Here is a 16,294-nt window from a genome sequence, read left to right as displayed (position 1 = left end):
CATCCATATTTGTTGTGATTCCACGTTTGATTCCACGATCAAGGTCTCCGGTTTATTTTTGGATTAGATGATGATTGTGTGTATGTTACAGCAGCTGCAACAACGGAGCTAGGTGGGTGTTACAACAGCGAGTGTCATGGTCGGATCCACATAATATCAGATGTTCACCCTTGCCCTGCCAGAAACAGAATGATATTTGTTCCTCCAGGTTAAGGGGGGCAGAACCTAAATGAACAGCCAATCCAGATACTGGATGAACCTCCAGCGGCGGGAGCGGGAGTCTCTCCATCACAGGCTGGATTAGAAACGTGGAATGTATGGTGGACCCGCATGGACCGGGGAAGCTCCAGGACTGCAGCAGGTTGATGACTTTGAGGATGTTGAAGGGACCAATGAACTGAAGATCCAGCTTTTTGGAGTCACTCCGAAGAGCAAGGTCCCAGGTTGATAATCAGACCTTCTCTCCCGTCCTCCCTCTTGGACCAGGTGGACGGGTGGCTGGACACCATGGGACTACATCCTTAATGAACTCGTTTTCGGAGAAAAGCACCTGAGGTGTGTAGAGCAGTAGACTGAACCAACAGTCTGCCCGGAAAAGAACTAAGAGTAAACCCATAAATTTCGATTTAGATTACATGTAAATAAATGATTAGTTCCTTATTTGTATTTCACAATGATTTTGTAAGAATCTGACTTTTTCAGCGGGATGTAGCTTGTAAATTTGTTCAAAGTATATTTTTGTTATGGTTTCAAGAGAGAAAGTAAATGCATCATCGGTGTAAGTTTCGTTTACGTGGAAAAATATGTCACTAAACGAGCACTGTGCGTAAATGTGGATCTCCAACAGTTCACCATGTGTTTGACTGCTTCGGTGATATAATCGAGTTGTAGGAAGCAGTCACTCATCCAACTCAAGCTTTTTACAAACTTGGAATTCCCCCTGGAAAACTTCTCAACAGTGAACATCAGATTAGCCCCAGTTTGCTCGGTGAAGACTTGAAGTATGGGGACACACTGAACAGCTTTGGTCTGTGGGAGGAAGCCAGAATACATGAGGAAAAGAGCTCATGTATTCTGGCTACTGCAATTCCACACAGAGAAACTCCTGCTGGAGTCCAACCTAACGTTCTTGTGTCGAAATCACAGCGCTTCCTCCACAGAATATCATTTTGAATACACTGTGTGATTAATTTAAGTTACATACACTTTTATGATATAACCATAAAAAACTAAAGTAAATAAGATAACACAAAAATAATTCAAATGTATATACATTTAGAATTTGAAAGGCAAGTGTATTTGTAAAGCACATTTCATGTATTTCAAAGTGGTTAACATAAAAACATTTTTAAATCCATTCAAAAGTAAAAAAAAGTATTGAAAGCAGAATTAAAGAGAGACATACAAAGTATGAAGACACACTGAACCAGAATACCGGAGTAAATGCATAGATAACCCTGAATTTCCACCAGGTTCAGCGGGAAATACATCTGTGCGTAAAAAGAGTTGGAGATTACGCCGCCTGTTTTCACCTCTGGTCTGTGTTTGCTGCCCGAGATTTGGAGTTTATATCCAGCGATATCCCCGGAAATCCATAAAAAAGAAGGACCGTAACATGGTTCTCTGACAAGGACCGGATCACGGTTCTCGGACAAAGAGACATTAAACTTTGAATAAATCATTCTTACTATTGTCCTGTATCGTTGAGTTAATTTCCAAACACAAACCAAATAAATAAAAGTTCCAACGATCGGGCAGCAAACACAGACCCGAGGTGAAAACAGTCGGCGCATTCCAACCTAACCGAAGTTTCTGAAGTTTTTCTGTATATATGCCGGCGACAAACGCTGTCAAATCATTCAACAAGCACGAAGGAGTGGTTGGAGGCGTTGATCTTAGAATCAAACGTGGAACTACAACTATGGATGATAGTCCAAGAGTCGAGGCTCACGCAGTGCGACAGCGACCACTGGTGTTTTTTCAAGTTGGCTGGTTTCAGCTACGTCTGATTCATGACACTCAGGGTCTGCTGCTAAATATTTACCTTTGGCGACTGAAGGTTTCAGTCTATCCGGTTGGAATCGTCAACCTGATTTTTCCACGTCTGATTATCAACCTGGGACCTTCCTCTTCGGAGTGACTCCAAAAAGCTGGATCTTCAGTTCATTGGTCCCTTCAACATCCTCAAAGTCATCAACCTGCTGCAGTCCTGAAGCTTCCCCGGTCCATGCGGGTCCACCCTACATTCCACGTTTCTAATCCAGCCTGTGATGGAGAGACTCCCGCTCCCGCCTCCCCGCATCTTCATGGAGGTCTCGTCTACTCCGACCAGCTCCAACCACAGAGAAAATATGGACTATGACAGCGACAAACGCTGTGAGATGGATCATTTGAGAATTCCGAAGAAGTGGTTGTTGCCACAAGCTGCAAAAAATACTCTTGCCTTTTCTTGATGTAAATATACACATGTTATGTTTTGTTGTAAAAATTAAAAAAAAAAAATAAAACAGATTCATTTAGGAGATGTGTTGTATTTTCCTCATTAATATACAGGTTACACAAGAATCTTTTATTTATCAATATGATACTCTTGAGATTCATTTTACTTTTTTTTTTTTTAAATCGAAATCAAGGGGTATACTGACTAAAAAGGCCCAGAGTCCCACACCAAAAGTATTAAAACCAACATTTTCATGGAAGCCCAACAAGGTTACCAAAGAGATGAGAAAAAAATTGGATGATAGCTTATTGTTTTAGGTGTATTTTATAGCTGATTTAATACATTGGTCAAAACCGACCCGCTATAGGAGATGATAACAGAAAGCTGACACAAGAGGAGGTTAAATGACAGTCCAGCAGCTTCTGTCTGGAAATATCGCGGGCAGTGCGTTTGTTCACCCTTGCCCTGCCAGAAACAGAATGACAAGGATTTCGGTCCACCAGTTGAGGATGGGCGGAGCTTCCATGTTCATCCAATCAGGCTCAATTTCCAACCACTGACGAAATCACAGCGCTTCCTCGACAGAATATCATTTTGAATATAATATGTGATTAATTTAAATTACATACACTTTTATGATATAACCATAATAAACTAAAGTAAATAAGATAATACAAAATAAATAAAATGTATATACATTTAGAATTTGAAAGGCAAGGCAAGTGTATTTGAAGCACACAGACATTTCAAAGTGCTTAACATAAAAACATTTTTAAATGCATTCAAAAGTAAAAAAGTTTTGGAAGCAGAATTAAAGAGAGACACTGAAACAGCAAAACAATCAGGAAAATTGCGGTCCTTCACTCCCAGGTCCATATAGACCTGCAGCTCTCACTGATAGTAACGACAGTCTTCAACTCTGTTCCTGTTATTCACGTCTGAAAGTCAGCTTAGTACTCTGCTGCCTGGAGCCCCGACCTCAGTTTCATGATAGTTCCGCATTGTTCAGTTTGTTTATTGGCCTGATCTGATGTGCAATACTTACACAACTATCATGAACTGTTATATTTTACATATGGTCAGTATATTGGCAAATCTTTATTGCGAGTTTCTGTCAAGAGATTTTCTCACTATTTTTATTTAATCATACATTTGTTTAAAAAATAAGACCATGCTTCCTTTGCAAACATTACAAACCCATAGATTTCTATTTAGGATGAATGCAAATAAAGGATTAATTTCTTGTTTATTTCACAATGCTTTTGTAAGGATTTGACGGATTGTAAAGTGGTTCAAAGTATAGGCCTGTGTTTGCTATGGTTTAAAGAATTAGAGAGAAAGTAAATGCATCATTGGTGTAAGTTTCGTTTAAAATATCATGTCACTAAGTGAACGAGCACTGTGCGTAAATGTGGATCTCCAACAGTTCACCATTTTTGTGTGGCGTCCGTGTTGTCTCTGGTTTAAATTAAGCCCGATCTCTGTGCCTCTTTTTCTTCGTGTAAATTTGAACCGGGTGGAAATTCAGGTCTATCTGAGCATTTACTCCGGTTCTGGTTCAGTTTGTCTCCGTACTTCTAGTCTTCACCGAGCAAACTTGGGCTCATGATGTTCAACGATGAAAAGTTTTCCAAGGGGAATTCCAAGTTTGTAAAAATCTTCAGTTTGATGAGTGAACGCTGCCTACAACTCGATTATATCACCGAATCAGTACAACACATGGTGAATTGTTGGAGATCCATATGTACGCACAGTGCTTCTTCACTCATTACTGTAACAGTTGTACTGGCTCATAATTTACAAGGGTGTAACACTCAAACATCGGTATGCAGTTGACTGAATTAAAAAGTTTTGCGCTCTGTTAAGACTTATGCCACTTTAATGGAATAGGGATCAATATTTTATAGTTAATTTGTGTAAAAAGTATAATGATTACAAATCTTCACATTATGCAATTTCAAGTTGAATTATAACATATAAAGAGTATAAATCAAATAACAAAACAAAACAAAACAAAAAGCACAACACATTATAACCAACCAGGGGGGATGAAATTATAACAGAAAGCCAAAACATTTACATACATTTCTGGTTTTGATTGCTTTTGAATTTGTATAAACTTAATAGAGTCCAGACACTGATTGAATTCACAATGAAAAGTAAAAAAAATAGGTTTTTTGTAAGAATTTGGATTTGTGGATGTGGAATTTTGCAAGGATAATCAACAAATTAATAATAAATGTTTATTTAGGCTTTGTTCTAATCGGTACAAAAACACCAAACAACACATCCTTCCAAAATAATTTGAAATCAGTTTCAATGCTTTCAGACACAAAATTACAGCCAGAATAAGTGAGCTGGCATATATCCCCAATTTTTTCAATTTCAATTTTAAATTTTTCGGTTTCGGCAGTGTTACAACAGCGAGTGTTATGAACCACGCAAATGTATTGTGTTTCCACTGCAAGAAATATCTCTGCAAAGAACACACGAAAAGGGTCACCTTTTGCCACACCTGTCTCTAAACACATACATAAACAAGCCTGTTCTTGCACACAAAGGCTTTTTCTCTGATTTAGCTTTGAATTAATTTTGGAATTGGTAGTTGATTTTTGTTTGTTTGATTTGCTTGGTTGTCATTTATTTGACCATGCAAATCCATATTATGTTTCTTGTGCTCGTCTAATTTCATTTTTTCCACCTTATATCAAAGCCCCAGTTTGCTCGGTGAAGACTAGTAGACAAACTGAACCAGAATACCGGAATAAATGCTCAGATAGACGTGAGTTTCCACGCCGTTCTAATTTACACGAAGAAAAAGAGGCAGAGAGCGGTGTAGATTGGGCTGAAGTTATTGTCAGCGGGAAATACATCCTTGCGTAAAAAGAGTTGGAGAGTGCGCCGCCTGTTTTCACCTCGGGTCTGTGTTTGCTGCACGATCTTTGGAACTTATATTTATTTGGTTTGTGTTTGGAAATGAACTCATAACTGTCATTAACCAGCGACTGATTGGTGAAATGCCTGTTTGATCTGATAATGTGAATAAAACGATACAGGACACAGCGACTCATTCAAAGTTAATGTCTCTTTGTCAGAAAACCAGAGACGACAACATAATTAAGGACGCCACACAGAAATGTCAAGGGTTGAAAACACATTTTATTTTTAATTTTTAAATTGCTGGTGAGAAAACAAACAACGAAAAGGGTTAACCCAAAAGTAAAGAACCAAAAGGAGATGGAGATCCCGGCCAAAAAGAACACAAGAGGGGTAAGCACAGGGCCAGCCTGGGCCGTCGGACCATGCACTTTCCCCGCTAAATAAGAAAAACCAAGCTATGACCTAAAAAAAACCCGACAAAACAGGACTACCGGTAATCTCCAACTCAAACTAAAATAACAAACTAAAATGAGAAAACCCTGCCATTATGGCCAGAGGGAAAAAAAAGTGTTACCTGTTCCAAAAAATGAAAAAAACAAACCTTCCCCTGGAACAGAGAGGAAGGAGAAGACAGCAGCATTAACACACACTCAGGTGTGGAGCAACCCATACCTGGCCACACATAACACCTCCGAAAAAGAGTTCATTAAGGATCTAGTTAACTGCAGGACATTGCCTTCAGCACAGAAGTCGACGTTTTGTGTTGATTGAAAGGAGATTAGCGCGCAGGGATATCGCTGGAGCCGAAAAAAACTATTAACCGGTAGAGCAGGGTTCTGCTTTCATGATCCACAGCATTTCCAAATGGACAAAAATGTGAATCAGAATGACCTGGTCCTCCAGGTTAAGGGGGGCAGAACCTGAATGAACCAGCCAATCCAGATACTGGATGAACCTTCCACAACGGCGGGAGCGAATGAGGCGGCGTTCGGAGTAGACGAGACCTCCATGAAGATGCGGGGAGGCGGTTGATAATCAGACGCCGAATAGCAGGTTGAAGATTTGAACCGGATAGACTGAAGCAACCTTCTGTCCCCAAAGGTAAAAATCTAACAGCAGATCGCGAGTGTCATGAGTCAGACGTAGCTGAAACCAGCCAACTTGAAGAACCAGTTGTGCCTGTCGCGCTGCGTGAGCCTCGACTCTTGGACTATCATCCATAGTTGTAATTCGATTCTACGACCAACGCCTCCAACCACTCCTTCGTGCTTGTTGAATGATCTGCAGCATTTGTAGCCGGCATAATATTCAGAAAAACTTCGGTTACAATTTCCAACCCGATCATTGGAACTGATATTTATTTGGTTTGTGTTTGGAAATTAACTCAACGAGACAGACAATAGTAAGAATGATTTATTCAAAGTTTAATGTCTCTTTGTCAGAGAACCGTGATCCGGTCCTTGTCAGAGAACCATGTTACGGTCCTTCATTTTTATGGATTTCCGGGGATATCGCTGGATATAAACTCCAAATCTCGGGCAGCAAACACAGACCCGAGGTGAAAACTGACGGCGCAATTTCCAACTCTTTTTACGCACAGATATATTTCCGTGTATCCCGCTGACAATAACTTCAGCCCGATCTACACCGCTCTCTGCCTCTTTTTCTTCGTGTAAATTTGAACCGGGTGGAAATTCATGATGATAAATAAAAGATTGTTGTGTAACCTGACTATTACTGAGGAATACAACACATCTCTTAAATAAATTTGTTTCATTTAATTTTTAAAATGTTCATATTAATAACAAAATTAACATGTTGTTACGGGTCAATTTCGACCCATATATATTTACATCAAGAAAAGGCTAAAGTATTTTTTTCAACAATAGAACCTTATGAAGTGGAAAAAATGAAAAGTAGACGAGCCCAAGAAACATAATATAGATTTGCATGGTCAAATAAATGATAACCAAGCAAATCAAACAAAAAGAAATCAACTAATTCCAAAATTAATCCAAAGCTAAATCAGAGAAAAAGCCTTTGCAAGAACAGGCTTGTGTGTGTTTAGAGGCAGGTGTGGCAAAAGGTGACACTTTTCGTGTGTTCTTTGAAAAGATATTTCATATGTCGTTGAAATCAGCCAATATGAAGAATAGACAGTGGTGTCTGTCGGGCTGCGTGAGTCTCGACTCTTGAACTTTCTTCATCCATATTTGTTGTGATTCCACGTTTGATTCCACGATCAAGGTCTCCGGTTTATTTTTGGATTAGATGATGATTGTGTGTATGTTACAGCAGCTGCAACAACGGAGCTAGGTGGGTGTTACAACAGCGAGTGTCATGGTCGGATCCACATAATATCAGATGTTCACCCTTGCCCTGCCAGAAACAGAATGATATTTGTTCCTCCAGGTTAAGGGGGGCAGAACCTAAATGAACAGCCAATCCAGATACTGGATGAACCTCCAGCGGCGGGAGCGGGAGTCTCTCCATCACAGGCTGGATTAGAAACGTGGAATGTAGGGTGGACCCGCATGGACCGGGGAAGCTCCAGGACTGCAGCAGGTTGATGACTTTGAGGATGTTGAAGGGACCAATGAACTGAAGATCCAGCTTTTTGGAGTCACTCCGAAGAGCAAGGTCCCAGGTTGATAATCAGACCTTCTCTCCCGTCCTCCCTCTTGGACCAGGTGGACGGGTGGCTGGACACCATGGGACTACATCCTTAATGAACTCGTTTTCGGAGAAAAGCACCTGAGGTGTGTAGAGCAGTAGACTGAACCAACAGTCTGCCCGGAAAAGAACTAAGAGTAAACCCATAAATTTCGATTTAGATTACATGTAAATAAATGATTAGTTCCTTATTTGTATTTCACAATGATTTTGTAAGAATCTGACTTTTTCAGCGGGATGTAGCTTGTAAATTTGTTCAAAGTATATTTTTGTTATGGTTTCAAGAGAGAAAGTAAATGCATCATCGGTGTAAGTTTCGTTTACGTGGAAAAATATGTCACTAAACGAGCACTGTGCGTAAATGTGGATCTCCAACAGTTCACCATGTGTTTGACTGCTTCGGTGATATAATCGAGTTGTAGGAAGCAGTCACTCATCCAACTCAAGCTTTTTACAAACTTGGAATTCCCCCTGGAAAACTTCTCAACAGTGAACATCAGATTAGCCCCAGTTTGCTCGGTGAAGACTTGAAGTATGGGGACACACTGAACAGCTTTGGTCTGTGGGAGGAAGCCAGAATACATGAGGAAAAGAGCTCATGTATTCTGGCTACTGCAATTCCACACAGAGAAACTCCTGCTGGAGTCCAACCTAACGTTCTTGTGTCGAAATCACAGCGCTTCCTCCACAGAATATCATTTTGAATACACTGTGTGATTAATTTAAGTTACATACACTTTTATGATATAACCATAAAAAACTAAAGTAAATAAGATAACACAAAAATAATTCAAATGTATATACATTTAGAATTTGAAAGGCAAGTGTATTTGTAAAGCACATTTCATGTATTTCAAAGTGGTTAACATAAAAACATTTTTAAATCCATTCAAAAGTAAAAAAAAGTATTGAAAGCAGAATTAAAGAGAGACATACAAAGTATGAAGACACACTGAACCAGAATACCGGAGTAAATGCATAGATAACCCTGAATTTCCACCAGGTTCAGCGGGAAATACATCTGTGCGTAAAAAGAGTTGGAGATTACGCCGCCTGTTTTCACCTCTGGTCTGTGTTTGCTGCCCGAGATTTGGAGTTTATATCCAGCGATATCCCCGGAAATCCATAAAAAAGAAGGACCGTAACATGGTTCTCTGACAAGGACCGGATCACGGTTCTCGGACAAAGAGACATTAAACTTTGAATAAATCATTCTTACTATTGTCCTGTATCGTTGAGTTAATTTCCAAACACAAACCAAATAAATAAAAGTTCCAACGATCGGGCAGCAAACACAGACCCGAGGTGAAAACAGTCGGCGCATTCCAACCTAACCGAAGTTTCTGAAGTTTTTCTGTATATATGCCGGCGACAAACGCTGTCAAATCATTCAACAAGCACGAAGGAGTGGTTGGTGGCGTTGATCTTAGAATCAAACGTGGAACTACAACTATGGATGATAGTCCAAGAGTCGAGGCTCACGCAGTGCGACAGCGACCACTGGTGTTTTTTCAAGTTGGCTGGTTTCAGCTACGTCTGATTCATGACACTCAGGGTCTGCTGCTAAATATTTACCTTTGGCGACTGAAGGTTTCAGTCTATCCGGTTGGAATCGTCAACCTGATTTTTCCACGTCTGATTATCAACCTGGGACCTTCCTCTTCGGAGTGACTCCAAAAAGCTGGATCTTCAGTTCATTGGTCCCTTCAACATCCTCAAAGTCATCAACCTGCTGCAGTCCTGAAGCTTCCCCGGTCCATGCGGGTCCACCCTACATTCCACGTTTCTAATCCAGCCTGTGATGGAGAGACTCCCGCTCCCGCCTCCCCGCATCTTCATGGAGGTCTCGTCTACTCCGACCAGCTCCAACCACAGAGAAAATATGGACTATGACAGCGACAAACGCTGTGAGATGGATCATTTGAGAATTCCGAAGAAGTGGTTGTTGCCACAAGCTGCAAAAAATACTCTTGCCTTTTCTTGATGTAAATATACACATGTTATGTTTTGTTGTAAAAATTAAAAAAAAATAAATAAAACAGATTCATTTAGGAGATGTGTTGTATTTTCCTCATTAATATACAGGTTACACAAGAATCTTTTATTTATCAATATGATACTCTTGAGATTCATTTTACTTTTTTTTTTTTTAAATCGAAATCAAGGGGTATACTGACTAAAAAGGCCCAGAGTCCCACACCAAAAGTATTAAAACCAACATTTTCATGGAAGCCCAACAAGGTTACCAAAGAGATGAGAAAAAAATTGGATGATAGCTTATTGTTTTAGGTGTATTTTATAGCTGATTTAATACATTGGTCAAAACCGACCCGCTATAGGAGATGATAACAGAAAGCTGACACAAGAGGAGGTTAAATGACAGTCCAGCAGCTTCTGTCTGGAAATATCGCGGGCAGTGCGTTTGTTCACCCTTGCCCTGCCAGAAACAGAATGACAAGGATTTCGGTCCACCAGTTGAGGATGGGCGGAGCTTCCATGTTCATCCAATCAGGCTCAATTTCCAACCACTGACGAAATCACAGCGCTTCCTCGACAGAATATAATTTTGAATATAATATGTGGGGAAGGTCACGGACAGATTCCGCTTCAGCCTGGGAGTACATCAGATCCCATCAGTCACTGAGAGGCCAGTGAAGAGCCTTGGAAAGGTCTTCAACTGCAGCCTGAAGGATGCCGATTCCATCAAGGCAACCAGTGCTGACCTGGAAGGCTGGTTAAGGACAGTGGACAAGTCTGGGCTCCCTGGAAGATTCAAGGCCTGGGTCTACCAGCATGGGATCCTCCCAAGAATTCTCTGGCCTCTCCTCATCTACGAGGTCCCCATGACTGTGGTGGAAGGATTTGAGCAGAAGGTGAGCAGCTACCTGCGAAGGTGGCTGGGATTACCGCGCAGCCTAAGTAGCATTGGGCTGTACGGGAACACCAACAAGCTCAGGCTCCCTTTCAGTTCAGTAAGAGAGGAGTTCATCGTGGCACGGGCACGGGAACACCTGCAGTACTCTGGATCCAGAGATGCCAAAGTGTCCGGGGCAGGGATCGTTGTGAGGACAGGGAGAAAGTGGAGGGCAGCCGATGAGGTCCAGCAAGCAGAGTCACGACTGAAGCACAGGGCCATCCTGGGAACAGTGGCGCAAGGCAGAGCCGGACTGGGGAGACAACCAGCAACCCGCTTCGACCGTGCCAGCGGAAGAGAGAGGCAGAGGTTGGTGCAGGAGGAGGTGCGAGCTTCAGTCGAGGAGGAGAGAACCAGCAGAGCAGTGGCCATGCGGCAGCAGGGTGCCTGGATGAAGTGGGAGCAGGCGATGGAGCGGAGCGTCACCTGGAAGGACATCTGGCGGTGGAATCCCCAAAGGATCAAGTTCTTGATCCAGGGGGTTTACGATGTCCTCCCAAGCCCATCGAACCTGTGCATATGGGGCAAAATAGAAACACCTGCTTGCCCCCTGTGTTCCAAAACAGGGACACTGGAACACATCCTGAGCAGCTGCTCCAAGGCGCTGGGTGAGGGCCGGTATCGATGGAGGCACGACCAGGTCCTCAAGTCCATCGCTGAAGCAATCAGCAAGGGGATAGAGGGAAGCCGATACACCCAAGCCACAGCTAAGGCCATCCGCTTTGTCAGGGAAGGACAAAGGCCGGAGAAAACACAGAGAAACTGCTCTACTGGTTTGCTCTGCACGGCCCGAGACTGGGTGATGACAGTTGACCTGGAAAGACAACTGAAGATTCCACCACACATCACCCAGTCAAGATTGAGACCTGACATCATATTGGTTTCAGAGGCAACAAACCAACTCGTCTTGTTGGAGCTGACGGTTCCCTGGGAGGAGAGGATGGAGGAGGCCCATGAACGAAAGAGGGAGAAGTACCAGGAGCTGGTGGAGGACTGTCGGAGAAACGGGTGGAAGACCAAGTTAATGCCAGTGGAGGTGGGCAGTCGGGGGTTTGCCAGCCACTCCCTGAGCAAAGCCTACAGCGCACTAGGCATAACGGGTGCCAACCGTAGAAGGGCCATAGGTAACAACGTGGAGGCAGCAGAAAAAGCCTCCAGATGGCTCTGGTTGAGGAGGGGGGAGCAGTGGTTGTAGTGGGGTAGCATGCCACTTGGACACAGGCCGAGACTTGATCACCTCGGCCGGGTCGCCTGGATGAGGGTGTCTGTTGCAAGACCCGAAACACCCAGTGAGTCCAGGATACAACACTGATGATGTGTCCAAGATTGTGCATCAGCAGATGTATTGTTAACTGAAACCTCTGGGAGCACCAGTGACGACCAGGAATAGACTGGGTGACGACCACGAAAAGGGTGGTGACATCTGGAGAGACAGAGGACAGCCGGAGAGACGGCAAACCGGGGTGGGGAGGGTTGGCAGCCCAAGCCACTTCTTCTGAGAGGAAGAACCCAAAGCAAGCTACAGACTCGACAAAGGAAAAATACCCCCAGGGGTGCCCGAGAGGGGGGGAGGATGAGCACCCCAACAGGACGGATTTAAGAACGACGACCCAGGACAACGGAATAACGACAATGACAGTTCAATGCATCTGCGGCAAAACCTGCAAGAACCAGCGGGGTTTAAGAATACATCAAGGCAGAATGAAATGTTTGTCAGCGGCAATGTCGGCACAACGCACAGAAGTCACTTCTGGTCAGACGCAGGAGGAGCCAGGCCCGGAGGCAACCCACAGTGCCCAGAGCCTCCTAGTGTCGCCTGTACCCGCTGCTAACAATTCACATGCCACCCTAAGCCCCCAAGAATCAACAGCATCATCTCCCAACAACCCACAGAGCCTCCAGAGCCAGCAAGCTCCAACCATTACAACTGGCTCTGCGCCTTCGGCCAGACCAAGGATCCTGTGGCCCCAATCCTCAAAGAGAACCGAGTGGCAGCAGTTTGATGAGGATGTAGATCGGATCCTGGAAGTGACAGCCAAAGGGGATGTGGACCGTCGGCTTGAAACGATGACCACCCTCATAGTTAACATCGCGGCTGAACGCTTTGGAACAGAGGCACCCAAGCCCACGCCATTGGCCTATGCTCCAAACCACAGAGCAAGGAGAATCCAGAGTCTTAGGGAAGAGCTGAAGCTGCTAAAGAGGCAGTACAAGACAGCAGGGGAAGTTGAAAGAGCTGGCCTAGCGGATCTGAGAGCAATTCTAAGGAAGCAACTCCTGACCCTGCGGAGGGCGGAGTTCCACAGGAGGAGGCGGAAAGAGAGGGCCAGGAAGAGAACCGCTTTCCTGGCCAATCCCTTCAAGTTGACCAAGCAGCTTCTTGGTCAAAAGAGGTCTGGTCGCCTTACCTGCTCCAAGGATGACATCAATGACCACCTCAAGGCCACGTACAGTGACCCTATTAGAGAACAGCCGCTGGGCCCATGCGATGCACTGACAATGCCACCAGAGCCTACCTTGGAGTTCAACCTCAAAGAACCCTGCCTTAGTGAAGTGGAGGAAGTGGTGCGGAGAGCACGGTCAAGCTCAGCACCAGGTCCAAGCGGAGTGCCGTATAAGGCATATAAGAACTGCCCAAAGCTACGACATCGGCTTTGGAGGGCTCTGAAGGTGATATGGAGGAGAGGGAAGATCGCCCAGTCATGGAGGTATGCTGACGGAGTGTACATACCAAAAGACGAGAAGTCTCAGAACATCGACCAGTTTCGTGTCATCTCCTTGCTCAGTGTGGAGAGCAAAATCTTCTTCAGCATCGTAGCTAAGAGACTCTCCAACTTCCTCTTGAGCAACAAGTACATCGACACGTCAGTGCAAAAGGGAGGAATACCAGGAGTTCCTGGTTGCCTGGAACACACAGGCGTGGTAACCCAACTCATCAGGGAGGCGAGAGAAGGCAGAGGGGATCTTGCGGTGCTATGGCTGGATCTCACCAATGCCTATGGGTCGATACCCCACAAGCTGGTTGAAGTGGCACTGGAGAAACACCATGTTCCCCAGAAGGTGAAACACCTCATTCTGGACTACTACAGCAAGTTCAGCTTGAGAGTCTCCTCTGGCGAGATGACATCTGACTGGCACCAGCTGGAAGTTGGCATAATTACTGGGTGCACAATCTCAGTAAGCCTCTTTGCGCTGGCAATGAACATGCTGGTCAAGGCAGCCGAACCAGAATGCAGAGGTCCCCTCAGCAAGTCTGGAGTGAGGCAACCTCCCATCAGAGCCTTCATGGATGACCTCACGGTGACAACAACAGCTGTACCAGGAGCCAGGTGGATCCTCCAGGGGTTGGAGCGCGTCATGTCGTGGGCACGCATGAGCTTCAAACCGGCAAAGTCCCGGTCCTTGGTTCTGAAGAAGGGGAAGGTCACGGACAGATTCCGCTTCAGCCTGGGAGTACATCAGATCCCATCAGTCACTGAGAGGCCAGTGAAGAGCCTTGGAAAGGTCTTCAACTGCAGCCTGAAGGATGCCGATTCCATCAAGGCAACCAGTGCTGACCTGGAAGGCTGGTTAAGGACAGTGGACAAGTCTGGGCTCCCTGGAAGATTCAAGGCCTGGGTCTACCAGCATGGGATCCTCCCAAGAATTCTCTGGCCTCTCCTCATCTACGAGGTCCCCATGACTGTGGTGGAAGGATTTGAGCAGAAGGTGAGCAGCTACCTGCGAAGGTGGCTGGGATTACCGCGCAGCCTAAGTAGCATTGGGCTGTACGGGAACACCAACAAGCTCAGGCTCCCTTTCAGTTCAGTAAGAGAGGAGTTCATCGTGGCACGGGCACGGGAACACCTGCAGTACTCTGGATCCAGAGATGCCAAAGTGTCCGGGGCAGGGATCGTTGTGAGGACAGGGAGAAAGTGGAGGGCAGCCGATGAGGTCCAGCAAGCAGAGTCACGACTGAAGCACAGGGCCATCCTGGGAACAGTGGCGCAAGGCAGAGCCGGACTGGGGAGACAACCAGCAACCCGCTTCGACCGTGCCAGCGGAAGAGAGAGGCAGAGGTTGGTGCAGGAGGAGGTGCGAGCTTCAGTCGAGGAGGAGAGAACCAGCAGAGCAGTGGCCATGCGGCAGCAGGGTGCCTGGATGAAGTGGGAGCAGGCGATGGAGCGGAGCGTCACCTGGAAGGACATCTGGCGGTGGAATCCCCAAAGGATCAAGTTCTTGATCCAGGGGGTTTACGATGTCCTCCCAAGCCCATCGAACCTGTGCATATGGGGCAAAATAGAAACACCTGCTTGCCCCCTGTGTTCCAAAACAGGGACACTGGAACACATCCTGAGCAGCTGCTCCAAGGCGCTGGGTGAGGGCCGGTATCGATGGAGGCACGACCAGGTCCTCAAGTCCATCGCTGAAGCAATCAGCAAGGGGATAGAGGGAAGCCGATACACCCAAGCCACAGCTAAGGCCATCCGCTTTGTCAGGGAAGGACAAAGGCCGGAGAAAACACAGAGAAACTGCTCTACTGGTTTGCTCTGCACGGCCCGAGACTGGGTGATGACAGTTGACCTGGAAAGACAACTGAAGATTCCACCACACATCACCCAGTCAAGATTGAGACCTGACATCATATTGGTTTCAGAGGCAACAAACCAACTCGTCTTGTTGGAGCTGACGGTTCCCTGGGAGGAGAGGATGGAGGAGGCCCATGAACGAAAGAGGGAGAAGTACCAGGAGCTGGTGGAGGACTGTCGGAGAAACGGGTGGAAGACCAAGTTAATGCCAGTGGAGGTGGGCAGTCGGGGGTTTGCCAGCCACTCCCTGAGCAAAGCCTACAGCGCACTAGGCATAACGGGTGCCAACCGTAGAAGGGCCATAGGTAACAACGTGGAGGCAGCAGAAAAAGCCTCCAGATGGCTCTGGTTGAGGAGGGGGGAGCAGTGGTTGTAGTGGGGTAGCATGCCACTTGGACACAGGCCGAGACTTGATCACCTCGGCCGGGTCGCCTGGATGAGGGTGTCTGTTGCAAGACCCGAAACACCCAGTGAGTCCAGGATACAACACTGATGATGTGTCCAAGATTGTGCATCAGCAGATGTATTGTTAACTGTGATTAATTTAAATTACATACACTTTTATGATATAACCATAATAAACTAAAGTAAATAAGATAATACAAAATAAATAAAATGTATATACATTTAGAATTTGAAAGGCAAGGCAAGTGTATTTGAAGCACACAGACATTTCAAAGTGCTTAACATAAAAACATTTTTAAATGCATTCAAAAGTAAAAAAGTTTTGGAAGCAGAATTAAAGAGAGACACTGAAACAGCAAAACAATCAGGAAAATTGCGGTCCTTCACTCCCAGGTCCATATAGACCTGCAGCTC

The 16,294-nt window shown here is 45.1% G+C and overlaps 1 protein-coding gene and 1 pseudogene across 1 annotated transcript; both read left to right on the top strand.

Annotated features, from left to right (window-relative positions):
- The first annotated feature begins 313 nt into the window (after positions 1–313).
- On the top strand, positions 314–12,254 carry LOC133418934 (uncharacterized; annotated as a pseudogene).
- A 705-nt stretch (positions 12,255–12,959) lies between these two features.
- On the top strand, positions 12,960–15,993 carry LOC133419238 (uncharacterized). The gene has a single exon (XM_061708300.1). It carries the CDS (start codon positions 12,975–12,977, stop codon positions 15,849–15,851), a length of 2,877 nt encoding a protein of 958 aa, XP_061564284.1. The 5' UTR covers positions 12,960–12,974; the 3' UTR covers positions 15,852–15,993.
- Positions 15,994–16,294: the final 301 nt, after the last annotated feature.

The sequence above is a fragment of the Cololabis saira genome, chromosome 2 (genome assembly GCF_033807715.1).
Source record: "Cololabis saira isolate AMF1-May2022 chromosome 2, fColSai1.1, whole genome shotgun sequence".
NCBI lineage: Eukaryota > Metazoa > Chordata > Actinopteri > Beloniformes > Belonidae > Cololabis > Cololabis saira.
Note: the sequence above shows the minus strand (reverse complement) of the source record. Positions and strands in the feature narration are given on the sequence as shown.